This window comes from Phyllostomus discolor, chromosome 6 (assembly GCF_004126475.2).
Source record: "Phyllostomus discolor isolate MPI-MPIP mPhyDis1 chromosome 6, mPhyDis1.pri.v3, whole genome shotgun sequence".
Taxonomy (NCBI): Eukaryota; Metazoa; Chordata; class Mammalia; order Chiroptera; family Phyllostomidae; genus Phyllostomus; species Phyllostomus discolor.
This window is the reverse complement of record NC_040908.2, coordinates 71168264-71189009: the sequence shown is the minus strand read 5'-3', so window position 1 is coordinate 71189009 and position 20746 is coordinate 71168264. Positions and strand designations below refer to the sequence as shown.

General features: G+C 35.9%; 1 protein-coding gene across 1 annotated transcript in view; it reads left to right on the top strand.

Annotated features, from left to right (window-relative positions):
* The window catches only part of MRPS9 (mitochondrial ribosomal protein S9), a 53955-nt gene extending 34261 nt beyond the window's left edge, over positions 1–19694 (top strand). The window contains exons 6-11 of the mRNA XM_028516193.2: positions 6544–6629; positions 8154–8229; positions 11249–11417; positions 12327–12435; positions 16641–16810; positions 18782–19694. Coding sequence (XP_028371994.1) covers positions 6544–6629; positions 8154–8229; positions 11249–11417; positions 12327–12435; positions 16641–16810; positions 18782–18873 — 702 coding nt within the window. The 3' untranslated portion in view covers positions 18874–19694. The remainder of the gene's footprint in view (positions 1–6543; positions 6630–8153; positions 8230–11248; positions 11418–12326; positions 12436–16640; positions 16811–18781) is intronic.
* Positions 19695–20746: the final 1052 nt, after the last annotated feature.

Below are 20746 nucleotides of genomic sequence, written 5' to 3'. Positions count from 1 at the left end.
TATTTTGAAATAGCATGTGACTCAATAGTCACTGTTGGGCTTACAAAAGTGGTTTTGTAGTGAAGTCAAACATTGGACATAAAGTAAAATGGTAAAAATTGAAACTGCTTTATGTGTTTGTTCTCTTCTTTGTTCTGCCTTCTCTTGGTGGTGGGGGCTGCTGTTTCATTGTCTGGGTGACAGTGAGTCCACTGCTGTCCTTCCAAAGGAAGCAGCAAGGGAGTTGGCCCCCAAAGACTGGTGAGCTTTAAATACTTGGAAATGAATGATTGTTGTTATCATTTCTTTTTGTTGATAAAATTTCTTCCCATGTGACAGGGTAAAAGACACTGAGCCAAACCAGTTTTCCCCATGTCACTGACCAACCATAATTGAGATGTGGCAGTCATCAGCCAAGCGTTTTGACAAAAATACACAGATGTTGAGCATGTGGGCATTTCTGCCAGGAGATCTTTCTAATATCAGTTACCCTTTTTGTCTTCTATGCCAAGTCTTCTTTGTAGTATTTGGCCACCTTTCATACTGACCTTAGGTATTACATTATAGCAACTAATGAAAGATAGTCCTGTTGCAGGGACTATCAGTTTCAGATAATATATAATGCTTTAGTGAACACTTTCCAGTTGGCCCATCTAATTTCTATGGAGAAGCAGGGAAATTTTTGAGACAAGATGAAGATGAGAAGGAAGAAGTAATTTATTGTTTCTGCTCAGAAATGAAATGTCATAGGAAAGATAAAGTGAAGAAAAATTTGCTAATCCATAGGGTTTCAGACTCTGTAAATGTGTTACATTCTGCAGGTTCATTAGAATAACTCTGCATGGGAGTTAGAACATTTTCCTATGGACAATGCTCCTTCAAGTTCCTGGGGAAGTCAGTAACGAACTTACAGTGAATATGATGTACATATGTAATGAAAAAAGTATAAAACAGTACTAACAACTAATTTCTTAAGCAGCCAAAAGTAATTTAAGTGAGAATAAGAGACTTGAGGAGTTTCTCAAAGGATAGTTGAGTACTGAAAAGGGAGCTCTGTGCTGGATGGCACTGTCTAATCTGGCATTTTTCACCTGAAATGGATGGTTTTCCATTTCTTTAACAGCTACTTAACCAGTAGAAATTGTGTACTTTTCAGACACAATTATTAGTTTCAGTTTAGGGTTTCAGGAGCAGAATGAAGAAATAAAGAATAAAAGAAATTTCCTGAAACACCTGAGCAGAAGCATAAAGGAAACGGAAGACTTTTTAGAAAAGGAGTATCTATGCATAAAGAACATGCCTAGGTCTCCATGAGGGACGAGGAAGGGATAGGCCAGAAGGGTGTGTGCCCTTTGGTCCTCCAGCCTGCCAGGCATACCCCTTGTCCACAGCAGTTGCAGCTGTCCAGGCCAACAAAGCTGGTGGTGAAGGGGAGAGTGGCCTGCATTCATGAGCAAGGTATTGGCAATCTCGGTAGTCATGGTTGAGTTTGTGCATCATTTAATTTTTAGAAAAATATTTATTTAGATTGACTCATTAATATATACATTTCTGAAAGCTTTAAAATTCCCTCATGAAAAATTAGTTGAAAACTATTTAAAACTCATTATGGGAGGTGATTTTTTCACTCTGAAATGGGAACCCTTTTGTAAAATATTACTCATTAAGTCAGGGCATGTCTATAATGCACCTTTTCCCATAGTGCTTTCTGAGGAGCACGGGTTATAAAATATTCTTCAAGAAAGCATATCTGAAATTGCTTAGTTTGGGAATGCTGCTTATTGTGGACTAGAAAACTCTAATATGGAGATACTCATTAGTGTGAAAAAGCTCTGCAAAGTCCTTCAGTAAAGAAATCTGTTGCATTAACCCACTGCTGCTCAAACATACTAGATCATAGAGCCCTTTCTACCCAGAACACTTTTTTAAAAATCCCATGAAACTAATGTGTGGGAAAGCCTGTGTAGCATATTGAAAACACTAAGTTGTCAAATAAGTGTTCATTGAATTTTACACAAGCTCCCTCTCCCCAGTCTTTAAGAAAAGTTAGCTCTAAAAACTGCATTGGGAATAATTTAGCATCTTACAGAAATCTCATTTCTATTTTAGGACAAGTTTTACAATGAATAATGGAGTATTTTCAAAGTATTTTTATAAATTGAAAATTACACGGCCACAGATGAAATTTCCCCCCTCCCCAAAATATGTACAAAATTAGGGGATGAAAATCATTATTTACTTAAAGTACTCTACTAAATTAAATAAAATATGAAACAAAACCGAATAATTCTAATTCTAATAACTTATGCATAAACAGGATTAATTTGCCTTTGAAAGAAGCTCCTGGCTTATTTAGAAATTCTGCAGTTTGTTTTAAATGACTTACAGAGCAGAGAAGCCCCAGGGGAAACATTGGGCTCCTTAGGTGGGGAACCCAGACCTGGTGAAGCACAAGTCTGGGACTTGGAGTTACAGAGGTCTCCCTTCCTTCACATCTTCTCAGTAACCTGTGGTGAACATTTAAAACTCCTGACGTAGTACTTTTATCTGTCAAAATGGAATTAACATAGTGACCCTTCTCACAGTTAGATATTAAATAACTAACTATGTGATTTGCTTAGTTTTTAATGTGCTACAGACTAATGCTGACATATCTGTGTGCTGTTTTAAGACTTTTCTTGACAACAGGAATTAATTCAGCAACAGAAACTGCTGTTACAGAAGTATCTTTGATATACATTTTCCTCACATAGGAATAATTACCATTGTATATCTTGCATGTACTAAAAGTAACAAAAAAAATTTTAAAAGCTAATTCAACTTATGGCCTCTGTTGTTATAATCAGGTTATTTTTATGATGGTATAATTGTTATATGGTGGGATGTTACTTTGAGTAGTAAAAATATATGGTATATGAGTTATAAACGTTTTCATATAATTCTCCTAGATGTGTACTTTCCCAGAGTACTTTTCTGTATGACCAGTGTATGAGACTATATCCCTTTTTATGTTGAATAACACTACATGATGTGTAAACTATATAGCATATTGTTTTTACAAACTGATAGCAAGGGTCTACAATAGAAGTATATCCCTTGAACTTTGGATAAATAACAGAAGCCGTGATAAATGAATTGTATTTATTTCATTTGATTCTGTATATGCCCAAAGCCAAAAAATTAAGATTGTTGTTTAGGAAATTGACTTCCTATGATTCTTTTTAAAAAAAAAAACAAATACATATTTTAAGTGTGTTCCTTTTCTGTTTTTGATCTAGTACCTAAGATAATTATTACTAATTAGTATGATATGTATAATTGTATATCAGAATACAGTTGACTTTCCTGTATCACTCTCCCAAGAAATGTCATTCATTTACCCTTCCTAAAATGGGATTTCTACATGATTAAAATAATCAAAACAGATTTTAGAAGACTAAAATCAGATTTTTAGATGAAAAATCATATTGCTCAACTCCTTGGAAGGGTTTAGTTTAAGCACTTTTCTGCAACCTGAGCATCTGGTATTTTCAAATTAGGCACCTTTTAAATTTGACTCATACATTATGGAAATCTGATGACACAAGGGTGGATAGGCTCACTTTGATTTTATGAAATATTAATCATAACTGTGATTAATGATTCAGCATTTCACATCTGGGTTATCCTGTCATATTTGAAAATGACACTATTAAATATAGTATATAAACTTAGTATAGGTGGGCCATACCAATTCTCTAGTGTCCCTTAAAAATTAAGTGGAAATTTAACAATATATCAAAAGCTACCAGTAATAACTTGTGTTGTTGACAGTTCCTGGCATATTTTATACCCTCCAGGATTTTTTTATGTAAATTAGTACACATCTCTTCAGGGAACTGAAGCTGTAGAATCTGCTTTCCAGAGAACTGTTGTTTCTAACCAAGATAGAATCTGAAGAGTGGTTTTATTATGTAGAAAAGAAAGAAAAATAGAAATGTGCACCAATAAAATTGCTTCTTAATTATTAGACTCTTCTCAATTATTAGACTCTTGAATGCCATCCCTCACCCCTGCTGTCATTTCTTGACTGTTAGCATAGGTCAGACACTATGCTAAGTAGTTTGCGTATATTTTCCTATTTAAAGAAGTATAAGGGGTAGCTTAATGAGCATTATTTAATTTGATGAATTACAACCATCAAAGTGTTAACATTTGTCACAAATGAATAGAATTTATCATGTTTGAAATTTGACATGTACCTTTCAGTTGTTTTTTTTCATATCCTGCACTTTTTCTAATTATATTATTTATAAATTATTATGGAGCTAAATATAACACTGGATGGTACTAGCATAGTGAAAGAAAATTTTAAGAGAAATATGGACTTAAGGTAAAATTGCTCAAATGTCACTGGAAAATGATGATGAATTTAGTGGCCCAAACTTTGACTTGAAACTTCCCTGTGAAGCAGGTTAGTTATTTTTATTTAAGTTGCCTTGTTATTCCAGAAAATTAAATAGAACCTTACAAGTAGGGGAGGGTATCTTATTACTGTTGATGTTCTCTTGGATTTATATTTTCATAGCTAGATTTGAAAGACACAACATCTCTGAGTTATGCACTCAGATTCTCACCGCCGCCACCCTTTTACCAGAGTCCCCAGATGCAGCGGTCTGGCTGGGGTCTGGTCACTGCAGATGCTGTTTGCACTCTGTCTATCTGTTTCATATCAGGGTTCATTTTGTGGGTTTTTCCCTTTATTTTGCCTAATCAGAGCAATTGAGAATTTCTTTCTCAAAACAGAGGTGCATAGAAATTGTTCTGATGTACTATTCAGTTGGGGGTGACAAACCACTATCTGCGCCTTTAGAAATAAGTCAAAAGTACCCTAACCACAACCAGTCAAATGAGGCTTACCAATTCTTAGGAGGCAAGTTGTAAAATTTTAAGATGAATAGGAGCTACAAATTTTTCATGGATTATTCACATTAGTTTTTGCTTTCTTTAGGGTAGACAGGTGTTTATTTTAAATTGTTACATACCTTCTGCTATAGGTGATGGATTTGTACCTTGAATATAGTTATAAAGATAGCTATCCTTAATTAGAACAATAGAATCAAATTGACTTAATTTGTCCTTTGCTATCGCATTGAACTCAGCTCTCCATAGTCCTAATGTGCAAATCCAAACTTTAATGCACATCTCTTGGAAGCATCATTGAAATGGATCACTGGCCCCCTCCCACAAAGGGTCCTTTTCAGAAAGTCTGGTGTGGGACCTACAAATTTACACATCTAACCAGATTTAGGCTTGGATGCTTCTGCTGCTGCTGCCCTGGGAACTTACATTATTGATTCCTGAACTATGATTGCTTCAATTTGTTTGAAATACTCATGTCCATGTTACAGTCTGTAGCTCAGCCCCAGTTTTACAGCTTCTGACTGCTGCTTCTCTTCTTTTTTCTGCTTTTTTCCTTTGTCTTTACTCACCAATCAATTCCAATACCAATCAGAGGTTATGGAATGAAGATAATAAAATGCAAGCACTAGTAAATAAAAGACAGTGGCAAAGGGACACTTCTCTTAGAATAAACTCTTTGTTAGCAACATAGACATGATATGGCAGTCTAATCAGAACCCATAAGAAACTGCCCCTCAAGTTTGAAATGATTAATTAAGACTATTGGAGATATAGATGAACATCTCTATCTGTAATGAGTTTTGTCTTCTGACATTAGCTAATGACATTGGAAAGTGTCATGATTAGTGAGAAAAAATATTATATGTCTAACTCGTTCTTTGAAAATACCTATGTTCATTAGGTGGTATTATGGTAAGTTATGTGGAAATTATAAATGAATACTCATATACTGGATGTGAGTGTTCAAATACTTAAATTTGTTCAAACAAAAAAATGGGAAACAGTTACATTCTATTTGTGGTGAACCCATTTTCTGAAAAGTATATTTCATTGATAATCTTTATCGCCAAGTTCTAACAAAATGGCAAAATTTTCCCCTACTTGCATTACAGTTTAGTAAGTGTCATACATTCACAAACTTTGTTAAAAAATATATTAACAAAATAAATCAGATAATGAAAAATAAATAAAAAACTGTAAGATACTACATAGTGAGGATTTAAATATTGTGTAAATAAGATAAGTAGTTCAGCTATAAATACCATAACTTTCACTGATTAAGTGTCTGAGTTTAAAGTGCATATTGCTATATAAATTAAGATTGTTTTCTAGGGAAAATTTTTGTTCCTGTTTGTGGAACTCTAAGGGAAATAGTTTGTAGCTTGTTTTGTTTTTACCAACCTCACTGGAGCTGTTTCTTAGAGTTACTTAAAAATCAGTCAATGTATACATTATACTAAAGTCTCATTGAAATTACTCTCCTATTTTTAGTTTGAGTGCAAAATAGTATTATTAAAAAGTATCTTCAGTATTACTTGCTATGCAGCTATATAATTTTTGAGGAGGTCACTTTCAAAGTAAGGGGTGTTCAAGGAAAATATAAAGTAGAAGTAATAATGTACCATCTCTCTCATTTTAGTATGTGTATTTTGTGTGCCATAGGATGCTTACGGAAAACTACTCAATTTAGAAAAACATAAAAATGAGTTGCAAGCCAAAGGTCTGTTTTCAGAAGAAGCTAAAACCAAGTAAGTTCTTGCATTAAGATATATGAAAAATTTGGACTAAAATCAAGTGAGTTATTATTAATGTTTTTCAAGCATAGCTTAAGCCTAGAAATTGGTTCTGTATTTCAGCATTAATCATTAAAATTAGAGGTCAAAATAATTGGTAATTTTTTTTGTTTGAGAGGAAGTAAATATTATGGTTATGATTTTTATGTTACTTCACTCCATATTTATGTGCTAAATGGTATTTAATAACTATATTTGAGCATGATATCCTCAGAATTATTGTGTATATGAGGTCTGTCCAGAAAAAGTCTAGCCACTATTAGCAGCCAAGGAGAGTGGACTGGAATTCACATGTGTGAACAATGACAGCTTCACTCTACTAGTCATTGAGGGTGGTAGACACCTTTGAATGAACATGTAGTGTGTACTGTGTGGCTGTCGAATTCAAAATGAGTGAGTAGAGCAATGAATCTTCATCAGATTTGCATTAAATTTTAACATTCATCCATGAAAACTATTCGGATGATTCAAAAGGCCACAGCTGTGGGCAACTGGCGATTTGTAGCTTCATCACAATAACACACCCCCTCATGCATCACATTTCGTACAGTTTTTTGATAAAACATCAAACCACCCAGGTGACTCAGCCCCCTCCAAACCCAGATTTGGTGCCCTGCAACTTTTGGGTTTTCCTAAAACTAAAGTCACCTTTGAAAGGGAAAAGATTTCAGACATTAATGAAATTCAAGGAAATACGATGGGGCAGCTGATGGCGATTGGGAGAACTCTGTGAGGTCCCAAGGTGCTACTTTGAAGGGGACTGAGGCATCATTGTCCTGTGTACAATGGTTCTTGTATCTTCTTCAATAAATGTCTCTTTTCATATCACATGTCTGAATACTTCCTGGACAGGCCTTGTATAGCTATATAGCTAGCTACCCATTTACTTACTTTACTTCTCTACATGGTTGTGGTGTTTTGTTTTGTTTAGTATTTCAAGGATTGTGCTTTCATTTAGCCAACAATGATAGATTAGATCCACCATCTTGAGCAGCCATTTTTAAATTTTGGCCTGGTGCTTCATGTTTTCTTTCGCAAAAACACATCTTTGAACATATCTTGCTTAATTTGTAAATACTACCCCTAGCTCTTTATTTGGACTTTACTACTACTTTAGTCCATTGACAGATTAACTTTGCATCCATAACATCTCCTTTGAAGTAAATTATGAAAAACAAGTGAAATTTTAATTTTTAAGAAAACTGGTGGCTTTTAATACCAAATGATTTCCACAATGGTATGTTAACTCTTCGAACAAAACATTTGCTAGATTAGATACTTTTTCTAGAGTAGATTGAGGACATGAAATATTATTTTATCGGAAAAATAGTTTACTTGAATGAGATTTCACAGCAATATAGTTATATAGTAGAAAAATTTCTTTTCAAGTCAAGAACTGCTACTATATCTGAGATCTTTTGTGATATAACTCTAATTGCGTGGTTAATTTAAAAGAGAATCTATGTGATATTTTAACAGAGACCTGATTGGCAGCAGATGGCTGATTAAGGAGGAACTAGAAGAAATGTTAGTGGAAAAACTGTCAGATCAAGATGTAAGTAATTAATCTTTTCAGATTTAAGGGGACCTGTGCCATAACAATGCAGACAATTGCTATTTTAGGACCCTAATTGTAATGTTCCTCAGAGGCAATTGTTCCTAAGATAATGTCCCTTTTTATAACATATTTATAGTTGATTTCTGCAATGGAAGGAAGAAGGTGACAGGCCTGGTCTCCAGACCCTCCTTATCTAAGTGCCCCGGTGTCCTCTGCTAGTTGTTCTAGGGAAGCATGATAGAGGTCTTTTTTCATCTCCTTCAGTAAAGCGGATGGCTAACTTTACAAGCTAATGATAAGTGTAAGAAGTTTATTATAGGTTTAAGTAGAAAAGGAGTAAAGCACATGGTTACCTTCATACAATTTACTGCTTTTTTGGCTTACCCGTGTGAAGTATCTCTGAGGCCACTGTTTTTCATTTTGGAATCTGTAGAACCACCTGTGTCAGAGTCACTTAGAATGCTGGTTACAAAATGTAATTTTAAGAATCAAGCATTTCTCAGAGTTTCTAGGGATGTCATATAGGAATCAGTATTTTTAACAAACTCTCCAGATGAATGTGATTTCCCACTTAGGTTTCAGATTCTTATGTTGCTAAATGTTATAATATATGCCAGAATCATCAGAGGAAAATTGATGTTTTAAATACCTTGATGTTCTAAATTTAGATTATTTTTGGAAGATTTCAGTGTAGATTAATTTCAAAATTGTCCAGAGAGTTTTGTTTTCCTTGGCAGTGGCTGCCGTTTTCAGTACCTTGCCACTCTAGATTTTAAGTCTTGTACTGAAATTACCCCTTTTCCATATGATCTCACCTTTAACAGGAACCTAAACAACAAAACAAAGAAACAAGCAAAATATACTCAAAGACACTGAAATAGAGGACAGGCTGACAGTGACCAAAGGGGAGGGAATTTCAGGGGAGAATGGGAAGGGTTGACAGGAACAAATACAAAGGACAAAACGGGGGGTGTGGAAATTGGAGGGAGGTTGGGAGGGATGGGTGGGTGGGCTGGAATTGGAGTAAAGGACAGAAAACTGTATTTGAACAATGATTAAAATAAAATTGTAAAAAAAGAGAAATTGCCTCTTTTCTCATTTAACATATTGGATAAATTAATGATATGGTAAAGTTGCAGTTTGCTTGAACAAGGTGTCAGGCATTTGGTGAGTGAGTGGTAAGTCTAGGGCACAGGTAGCAAACACAAGGCCCGCAGGCTGAGTACGGCCCTGTACCTTGTTTCTACCCTGCAGCAGTGCCAAGCTCCTTGCCCCTGGTTAAGGAGTAGTTACATTTATGCAGTCCTAAAATTACATTCGGCCCTTTGAAGGCAACCTTGAGGCTGATGTGGCCCCTGGTGAAAATGAGTTTGACACCACTGGTCTACAGTTAGTTTCTAACTGTGAGATCAGTATTGCTGCACTTGGATCTAACTGAAAAAATCTCCTTTTGCTTTGTCATTGAACACGTACATCATTCTATTGTTTACTCTGTTTTCTGGCTGCTTTGATTTTTATAATGCAGGTGTGTTTATTTGTTTTCATTCTGAAAACATCCCAAAGACATTATCACAGGTGTGCATATGTATGTATGTCTTCTGTACATTTGGGGTACTGACCATCAGAAGAAATCCTGAAGCTAAAGTCTGGTATCAAGATGTAGGAGGCAGAGCAGACAGTGACTTCTTAAACTTCTTAGTTCATGAGCAAGGCTGTGTTATCCCTGTAGTTTCCCCTTGGTAGGTTCACCAGTATTCACACTGTGTGATGGAATTGAGAGAATAGCTGAGAACAAAGGACGTAGGCCTGAAAGGGAGGGGAAGATTGGAGTTTTGTCTGGCTGGTACCATAGGTGGCTAAGTATTTCCCCTCTGCTTAGAATATTGTCTTCTACCTCTCTCCATCTCTCTCACTTTTTAAGATTTTATTTATTTATTTTTAGAGAGAGGAAAGAGAGGAAGAGAAACATTGACCAGTTGCCTCTCACGTGCCCCCAGCCGGGGACTTGGCCTGCAACCCAGGCATATGCTCGGACCTGGAATCATACCAGTGACCTTTCGGTTTGTGGGACAACACCCAACCCACTGAGCCACACTAGTCAGAGCAATTTCCTTCTCTTTTATTGTAACATCACAGGAAACAGTAATTGAAGTAGCCTTTTTAATCTTATTGGTGAGATTTTTATATATTTAATGGGAGATTTTCACACTAAAGGCAATGGTAACAAGGTGAATGTGACTTTTAGGGTTGGCAAAAACATAAATAAGATTATCAAAATTAGGTTTCACTCTTCATATTAACTAAGGATTTCAAGTATTAGTTGTTTCCTTCTGCATAAACACTTTAGAATCATTATTCAGGCTTCTAATTTTAAGGGGTTAATACCAAGTTGTTTACTTTCTAATCACATGTTCAAGAACTATTTAAAAAATGCACAGAGTAGCAAGGATAATTTATTTCAAGAGGTTGCCCTTTAAGTCAAGTATCTCTTGAATTTTTAAATAGCTTGATTGTTCAGTTTTAAAGGAAATCATAAACATTAAAGTAACACAGCTTGAACAGCTAAAGATATATTTGCCAAATGTATTATGAGATATAATTTAAGAGGTGCCTTTTCTCAAAATCAAACTCTCCCCATTTTACTCTACATGACTTACTGGGAATTATTTATGAAGCTTCTCTAGATAAAAGAGTAGAAATTACACTTGAAGATCATCTAAATATTTTTTGGAAATGAATTTAACTCTCAATTTCATGTCATCAAAATATGGAGAAATTGACTTTTCTTTAAATGATCTCTTTATTTCTCAAAAGAAAAGACTGAGAGCACTAAAGATCCACAGGGCAAGTGCTGCATCTACACGATTTTCTAAAAGTGGCATGAAGGTGCCAAAGTGTCATCCTGTCAAAATTCATCAAGAAAAGCAACATTGGAAAGATCAGGTCTATAAAAATAGAAGAAATTTAGCAAATGCAATTACACTTGCATCTTCTAATGAATTTTTATTGTCTGCAGTATGCACAGTTCATTCGGCTGCTGGAAAGGTTATTGACACTGCAGTGTGGTGCTGCTGAAAAAGAATTTTTGCAGAGCTTTCGTAGGAGTGTAACTATTCAATCAAAGAAACAGCTGATTGAGCCTGTGCAGTATGATGAGCAGGGAATGGCCTTCAGCACAAGTGAAGGTAATGACATTCCATGGAGGAAAAATAAATTCCATGCTGATTGAGAAACTAGTTATCCTCTCCATTTGATTGGTGTGTTTATTTTTGCTACTGTGACATTGGATTTCCTCATTTTAAATATTCTGTTGGAAGTTTTTAAAAATAGAACCTTATAATGTCCCAAGAAAAAATTTGGACACTTGCCTACACAATCATCTGAACCTTTTTATTTTCACATATTTATGTTAAATCTTATTTTCACATTTCAACTAGTGGAAAAAATATTTATAATAAAGTTTTCTTATAAAATGAAAATGCTCAGTGAGTCTGCATGTCAGATGCTGATACTGTGAAACATGTGAAAACTTTAGATCCTCACTCACATTTCTCTGGTAGGTATGCGGAGACATTTCACATGGTATAATTTGAAAATTAATGCATTAAATGATGGATTCTGCAGCTCTTAAAAACTTAACATCATTGTTTTGTCATTTTTAACTGTTTCCAGAGAAATGTGACCTATTCTGAGGATTACTTTCATTTTTATCAATTATATTTTATCACATTTCTCAAATATTTAAAAAATTACAGTTACACATTATATCTTATTGAATATAAAAGGACACTTAATCAGTTGATTTTTAAAGTTATATAAATGTGAATTACTTTGTTGCTTGTGAAAAACTAACTTAAAATTGTAGTTTTATTCATATGGAATTACAGAACAAAATTACCTCATAATAAGCTTTATTACGTTGATTATGGTGTAGTTTACCTGCATTATTTTTATTTGACTTGTAGAAGTCCTAGAACTTTCTGTATATGCTGCTATATACTGTTATTCAGAAGAAAATATTTTTCATGTACTTTTATTGTCTCAAAGCCCTGGTTTATCAGATTTTTACTAATAGAAGTTTTATATTTTCAAAGGTAAGAGAAAGAGTGCAAAAGCAGAGGCAGTTGTTTATGAACATGGAAGTGGAAGAATAAAAGTTAATGGAATCGATTACCTACTTTACTTCCCTGTGACACAGGACAGGTCAGCGTCTGGTTTTGCTATTGCTTTTAGTTTTTAAAGAAAATATACTTTATTATACATTATGATCAGTTCATGAAGGCTTATGATTTTCTGTTTGTATTTGTCTTTACCAATGATTATTTCTCTTTTCCAATATAATTTATCAAACTAGCTGGAGTGAAACTATCACTGTTTTTTCTGTGGTTTTCCATATTTTTAAAAAAACAATTCTTAAAAATTCCTCCTTAACTGAATCTTCCTCTTTTTTTCATCAGCTGCCACTGGAATTTGGGTGTTTCTGAATTCTGAAATTCAGACTGTGCCAAAATGTAAGAAAAGTAGATTTCTAGGGGTGGTCATGCACCAAACAAAACAACAACAGAAACCAGCCTTGGCCATCACAAATATTAGAAAAAGACTGCTCTATCACTTTGGATGTTTTCCTATTCAGAGGAAGTAGATTGTGTGTGTGTGCATGTGTGTGTGTGTGTGTGTGTGTGTGTGTAATCTTATCAACCAAAGAAACCTGCCATTTATGCCTTAAAATAAGAACTCATCAGGCTTTGCTTAGTTCCCAGTGCTAAATATGGACAGTTTTATTTTTTTTGAACTGCATATCCCATGGGGAAAGAGACAGGAATCACATGAATCATAAATGGGTGTTATAATTCAAATCCTTTACATATACTCATGTTAGGTCTCTTTGTGAGTCCTATGCAAAGGCCTATTCTTGAGACAGTTTTTATTTTTCCAGTATTTACTGTCATTATTCTCATGTTCCCAGTGCTTATGTAAGGGAAAGGGGACCCTGCAAATGTAATGTAGTGTAAGCTCCTGGACAGAAAGATGACTTCAAAAAAGGACTATTTATTTGTGTGTGTATTTGTGTCAAGTAGTCCACTCTAACTCCATCCAATATGAATTAAAGTAATTGTGCCATCATCTTCATAGGGAACAGACAGAGGGAGTTCTCATTTCTCTTAAGAAAAGCCAAAGAGACCCATAGCTTCAGCATTGGGGACTGCTAGAAGGAATGGCATTTGACCGATACTTGCCTGTTACCGTATTTTTCAGACAATAAGACACACCTAGGTTTTAGAGGAGGGAAATAGGAAAAAATATATTTTTGAAGCCAAAAATATGATAAAATATTTAATAACATAAATAACAATATTTCACCAATGTAAATGTAAACAGAACTCAACAGCAGCATTAACAACCATTATTCCCAAATGGCGGGGGGCAGGGAGGGGGCCACAGGAGGCATCTGATATTCCGAAAAATGCAGTGATTTGTTTTTGGGTACAACTCTGATGATTTAATACACAGTCTCAATTTTGGCTTGATTTCACAATTAAAATATATTCTTAGAACTTATTCTTCATTTTTAATTCAACAGACATTTAATAAGAGATTGCCTATGATCCAGTATTTTTCTGGGTATTGTGAAGCTACCACAGCTATTACAATCTGATTTCTATCAAGAAACTTTCTACCTGATTGGGAACTCTAAGACTAGCCTTCATTGGAATGGGTGGCTAAACGATCTCATCCTCTTTAAGAAGCTGTAGGGATTTAGGGCAGCTATACTAGCTGTGGACTGCCTTTCCTCTTGCAGGAGCAGCTTAGGAGCTTACAGATTCACTAGTAAGGTGATGCTGACCAGTATGAAGACTGCGGAACCAAAAGTCAGGTGATCTTGGTTCTAGCTGTTTCTTAGCTGTGTGACCACAGCCAAGATGCTTAAAGGTCACTTCTAATTGGTAGGAGGGAGTTGAACTTGATCTCTAAGACGCTTGTCTGAAAGTCAATTCAACTGCTTACTTACCTTTCCAGGGACCTTTCTTTAAGCTGCTTTTACACAAACAGCAACAGATGTTGGGAATGTTGACTGTGTTGCTTTCCCAACATCTTCGGAAATTTTTTATTAATTTACTCACTTAACTCACTTTTACTCATGTATTACTATGTGCCTGGTACTATGGAATACAAAGGTTATAATCTTTCTGATTTAGAAAGACCTTTGCTCTATCAGACAACCAATAAAGCAACTCTAAATAATCATCTGTATTAAAGAAATACATTACTCACACAGCAGTAACCATGTAGCAGAAGAGATATGGTTAGCATTTTAAGCAACTATAGAAAATTAAAAGAGACTATGCAGTTATATGTATTTTAAGTTACATGCTAATATTAATAGAATCAGTGCCCTGGGAGTAGCATTCAGAGAAGATAGAAATGAGAAAATTGATTGTTTATTTTTTTTCAAAGTAACTTTTATTATATAATAAGGAACAAAATAAATTTGATTCTTTTAACTCAGGATTTCATCTGGGATCCCTGCAAGGAGAGAAGTTGAATTGTGAAATATTTTCAAGCCACGTAACATTTTGCATATGCCAGTTTGTAGTCAGATTAATTAAAATCAATAGCAATATAATTATTTTTTATTATTACCCTTTGGGTATTTTTTCACCTACTTATAAATTTAGTATTGTACCTCAGTATACACCAAGTTCTCAACTATCTAGACTCTTTCTAATGGTTCTTTCTTTTCTTCTTCAAAATGGTTCTTTCTTACCCTGACTACTGTAGTGATATATCATGAGTGAATTATAAAGAATTTTGTTCTGAATTTTAGTCTAAGTTTCTTTAATAAGCATGTATTGGGCAATCTTAAAATTTTTGGACTTAAGACAGATAAATGTTTAAACTCCCAAACAAGCGGGTGACCGAAGCTTCTGTTTGTGATGTCACCATGCCAGGAACTCACTTAGCTGTGTAGGCAATGCAGAGACCTCCTGTCACATGTGCACATGACAGTCCCACAGATTTTCTCTTGGCCTCTGTTTCCTTGTTGGAATAAATGAAATGGTGGAATTAGATAGATTATCAGTCTCTAAATCCTCTTTAGTTATTATGATAATATGGCTATTACTTATAACTGTACTATTTTTATAACATTCTTATTTTTTATTTGGTTGCTTTGAAACATTTGTTCAAAAAAACTATAGATTTATGTTGTTTCCCTTTTAAAACAACATCTTTATTGAAAAAATATTATTACAAATTCCCACGAATTATACTCTTGAAGGTCCTATTTGATACATCTTGCTGCATGTGATTATTTTCCTAATGTAGTCCAAGAAGTGACACTTGAATGTTCTGACTGTATCCGTCTTTCGGCTTCACTGTGTTGTTATAAGCCCTGTTTGGGGGTTAGAAAGCTCCAGTGTCAAAAAAAAGCAAGCAAAATGCAATATCAGTTGACTTTTCTAAATAAAAACTCAGCAGAGATATTAAAGCAAAGTAGCAAAATCAAAATGCCTAACAAAGGTGGTAGTGAACATTGCACCTGGCACTTAAACAATATTCAGTAAATACTTGTTCGCTTGAACAAGAGAAGGTCCAGGGCCATGTTCTGTGTTCCATTCTCTGATCCTGTGGGGCCTGCCTGAGGCCACATAGACACTCACTGCTGAGGGAAGCAGGCTGGACTAAGGCTGTACAGTGTGCCACCTGGCATCAGGCAGGTAGGGCCCTGCCACTTAGAGAACTATGAATAGCAATATGTGTTTCAGTTGGGAGAAAAAAGTTGAATGTGATTTTAGGAACTTTAAAAACCAACCATGTCAGGATGAGCATTATATATACATTATACCACAGGTGGCAAACACAAGGCCCATGGACTGAATCCAGCCCTCTACCTTGTGTTATCCGGCCCGGCACCTTGTTTCTACCTGAAGGCAGTGCCAGCTCCTTGCCCCTAGTTAAGGAGTAGTCACATTTATACAGCCCTAAAATTACATTCAGCTCTTTGAAGGCAACTGTGAAGCTGATGTGGCCCCCTGGTGAAAGTGAGTTTGACACCCCTGCATTATACAAATGCATTACAGTATACTCTATTTAGTGACTCATGATGACAGTTGATAACTGCATGGGAAAGCCTATTGATGTTATACCTGATCATTGACTCCAGAGAGTTAGATTCATTTGAGTAATAGAGATTCCCAAATTTAAGATTTCTTTACAAGGTCATTTCCAAGCCTCAAAAGTTCTTATGAAGATAAAAGGAATCAACAGTAGTTGACATAGTATATTGCCATATCCTAGCGAAATAAACTTGCTCTCAGCAAACCATTCTAAATGATCAAAATGTGAACCATTTATAAAACCAAGTATTTTATAATAAACTTAACCACATTTCTGGTGCTGTGCTTTAGAGAACAGTTGATGTTCCCTTTCCACTTCCTGGACCGACTTGGAAAACATGATGTGACCTGCACAGTCTCAGGAGGTGGGAGGTCAGCGCAAGCTGGAGCAATACGCTTGGCAATGGCCAGAGCTTTGTGCAGTTTTGTCACTGAGGAAGAGGTTGAGTGGATGAGACAAGGTATGGATTGTGGTGGGAGGGGCCCAGTTGTCCCATACTGTCTATAAGTATTTCTTTTATTCTTGTGCTATTCACCTGAAATTAGTGAGAAACCACTCAGTTAAATATGCAGTGTTGCAGTTTGCTGGCCTCTCTTTTCATGCTCTAGAACCATAACATTATTTTTCAGTTTTGATTTCTACAAAGTGAACTTGAATTAAAAAAAGAAAAGGGAGACACTGCCAGCCAGCATCAGGGGAAATTTATTTTGATCTTAAGGCAGAACTATTTTAACAAGAACCAGTTTAAGAGCAGTTTAAACATTGCTTAGTTATGTTTAACAGATAGATTGTTTTTGTTTTATCATGAAAAGTTATAATCATTATTGGATTTAATGGTGAAGACTTTAAGGTATTTCTTTTCAGAATTATTGGAGATTTCCATTTTTCCATTGTGATGTTAATTCAAATTTTATTTTGTCTTACTTTGTGTGACCCCATGACTTGGTCGTGGATACAAGTGTGAGAATGAATATGCAGTCAACTTGCTTGTTAGGGCAGCGCTTCAGCATTTATAATAAATCAGGGCAGTTCTAGCTGAAGATTTTCTTTGCACTAATATTTATGAAGGAAAGACAGTACTGAGGGTGCTGTGTAGCCTGGACCTGTCCCTTACATGTTGGCCACAGCTCCTCCCTGCTCCTCTGCCCATCCCCCCAGCCACTGGGTCTGATACTGAGTCACAGATAGGTGCAGCCTATGGCTTAGGATGGTTAATTTTTAAGCCTCTTAATCCATTTGTTTATAAACAGTTCACCATTTTGTGGGGTTCATATCTCATCATTGAAATAATCTGATAGGATCTTAACAATTATGCTAGTTTGAGTTACTGTGCCTATTGAAAAGTAATAAAGCATAATTACTTATAACTTAAAGAATTTAGACAGGTCTTATCTGGTATTTTTTCAAAATATTATTTATTTTTTCCCATGCCATTTAAGTACAAGTAAATTACAAAAGGTATGGGTATATAATAAGCACTTAAAGTTTTCCTTTGCTTCTATGACCCCCCTGATGAAATACTGTAGCTTTGTACACAATGAAAAGACATGCTAGTGTTGGAAGAGTAAAATTTAAAAAAAGGCAGTAAAAAACTGTCGTCTACTTATATATTTATGAAGCATTTTAAGAGCTTTCTCCTCACTGGTATTTTTGAAATCTGTGGTGTTTACTAAAAATGCACTGTGACTCCATCCACAACTGTGATGCTTCATGTGAGCCATATACTGAAAGTAATGCCTTAATTGCCTAGAAATCATAATTGCTTCTGGTGATTGATTAGGAGAATGGGAGCTTCTATTTTAAACCAACTTTATTCTTCTAGAATAAACAGCTTATGCTGAGAATACAGCCCCAAAACTTACTTTTTAGATTCTGAAAGAAAATACCAGGGATATTATTATCACACAAATTAGAATAATAGATTTTGTTCTCAAATATGTTCAGTAAAGCATACTTTAAGTGTATGTATATTCATATATACTATTAATATATGGTGCCTGTTACCTCCTTATACTTTACCATACAGGTGTTTCTTCTCTACCTCTTGTCTTCATTAAAACTTTCACATATGTAATGATGAGTATGCAGGATAAGTTCCATTGCAGTGAATAGTGACTGCCCACACAAGAGCAGCTTTATTTGAAGTTAAACAACTTTAAAAACCAAAAACGAATTGGTCCTCGTGGGACAAGGAAAGCAGACCATAATGTAACAGGCATTTGTCCCAGAAATGGAAAAATACCCTAGAAAAGTGAAAGCAAACTGTTGTCATGAGATTTATACCAGGGTGGTGAATCCTTGTAGGTCTGCTTGCTTTCCTCTAATTTCTTTTCTCTGCTAAAGTACCAAAACATTCATGGGGTTTACTCCTTTTCTACCTGGCACCATGCATTTTCCACGGTTTGTAACGGCTTCTCTCTTCATGCTGCAGCCGGACTACTTACTGTTGATCCACGCATCAGAGAACGGAAGAAGCCAGGCCAAGAGGGAGCCCGCAGGAAGTTCACCTGGAAGAAGCGCTAAGTGTTTGCTCAGGAGAGAAGAGGACATGCTGCGTGTGTGCCTGCATGTGGCAGACACACAATGTGAGGGCAACACTGTCAGACACTTGAGTTGTGAGATTATTTATTTTTAATGCTACTTTGGAAAGGTTACTTTATAAAAATAATTTTTAAATGTTTAGCTTCAATCTGCTGCTTTATTTTTTTAGCTTTTTCAGAAGATAGTTTTAGAAGAATAATTCATAGAATCTTGGCATACTAGATCTTAAGGGAACATTGAGCCAAACCCAGTCAAGTAACCTCATTTTGTAGACAAGCTCCAAAGTTTAAGTTTAAGCCACATTGCTAATTTAATGATTGAGCTAGACTTGAACTCACTTGTCTTGATTCTGTTGTTTGCCCACATGGCAATTGTTACAACACAGTTTTCACCACTGAGAAATGAGAGTGCTTGCCAAAAAGGATGAAATAAGTTCAGTGCCTTTGTCAGGAGCTCAGCAGAGCTGGAGAGGGCTCAGCTGCCACAGCTGATTGCCATAACAAGCCAGCTTCCACGCCCTCCACCCCGGCAGCTACCATTCTCCTCTCCATTTCTGACTTTTTCCTACATGTAATTGATGCCATGTGGTATTTGTCTTCCTCTGTCTTCACTTACTTTACTTAACATCATGCCCTCCAAGCTGGGTACATAGTTTCAGTTATAAGGCAAATTAGTTCTGAGGATCTAATATACAGAGTAGTGACTTGTTGATAATACTATATTGTATCATTGAAATTTGTCAAGAGGATAAGTCTTTAAGCATTCTCAACCAAATAAATAAATAAATAAATAAATATGAAATGGTGGGTGTGTTAATTAACTTGATGGTGAGACTCCTTTCACAATTTATGTGTGTGTCAAATTATCACATTCTACATTTTTTTTAAGATTTTATTTATTTATTTTTAGAGAGGGAAGGGAAGGAGGGAGGGAGGGGGGAGAGAGAGAGAGAGAGAGAGGGAGAGAGAGAGAGAGAAACATCAATATGTGGTTGCTGGGGATTATGACCAGCAACCCAGGAATGTACCCTAGCTGGGAATCGAACCTGGGACACTTTGGTTCCCAGCCCATGCTCAATCCACTGAGCTACGCCAGCCAGGGCCTCTACATTTTAAATATATTACAATTTCATTTGTCAATTATACTTCAGTGAGGCTGGAAAAAAAAAGACAGCAGGTCACACCATCAAGATGGGATCATTATGAGGACAAGCTGTAGACCATATACTGGAGCAGAAGCTTCTGGGTGAGGTAGGAACAGCTGTGAGAGTCCAGTGATGGAAGTCAGAGTAAGGTGATGACACCACCATTTTGCCCACATGGCCACAGCTTCCACCTGTTACCTCAGTGTAGCTACTGGAGAGTTCCCCCTTTTCCTCTCCTAGTATCCTGGTTGGAGTGTAAGTTACATGGTCACTGTAGATTTAGGAGATCTGTGAAACATTGAAATACTTTCCAAAATCTTTTTTTTAAAGATTTTATTTATTTATTTTAGAGAAAGGGGAAGGGAGGGAAAAAGAGAAAGAGAAACATCAATGTGTGGTTGCCTCTCACACGCCCCCACACTGGAAACCTGGCCCACAACCCAGGCATGTGCCCTGACTGGGAATCAAACTGGCAACCTTTTCATTTGCAGCCCGCGCTCAATCCACTGAGCTACACCAACCAGGGCCCAAAGTCTTACATATGTGTTCTTTTCTTTCTGGGCTTTATTGATTCAGTGCTCTCACAGATGCCCAGAAGGGTCCATCCTAATATTAAGAACCCTGGCACAAGGAGGGTGTTTTTGCTTTTATGTAAGGGAAATAAGCCTGGCCTTTGTGTGCAACACTGAATCTAGCAGGTGAAGCAGAGCA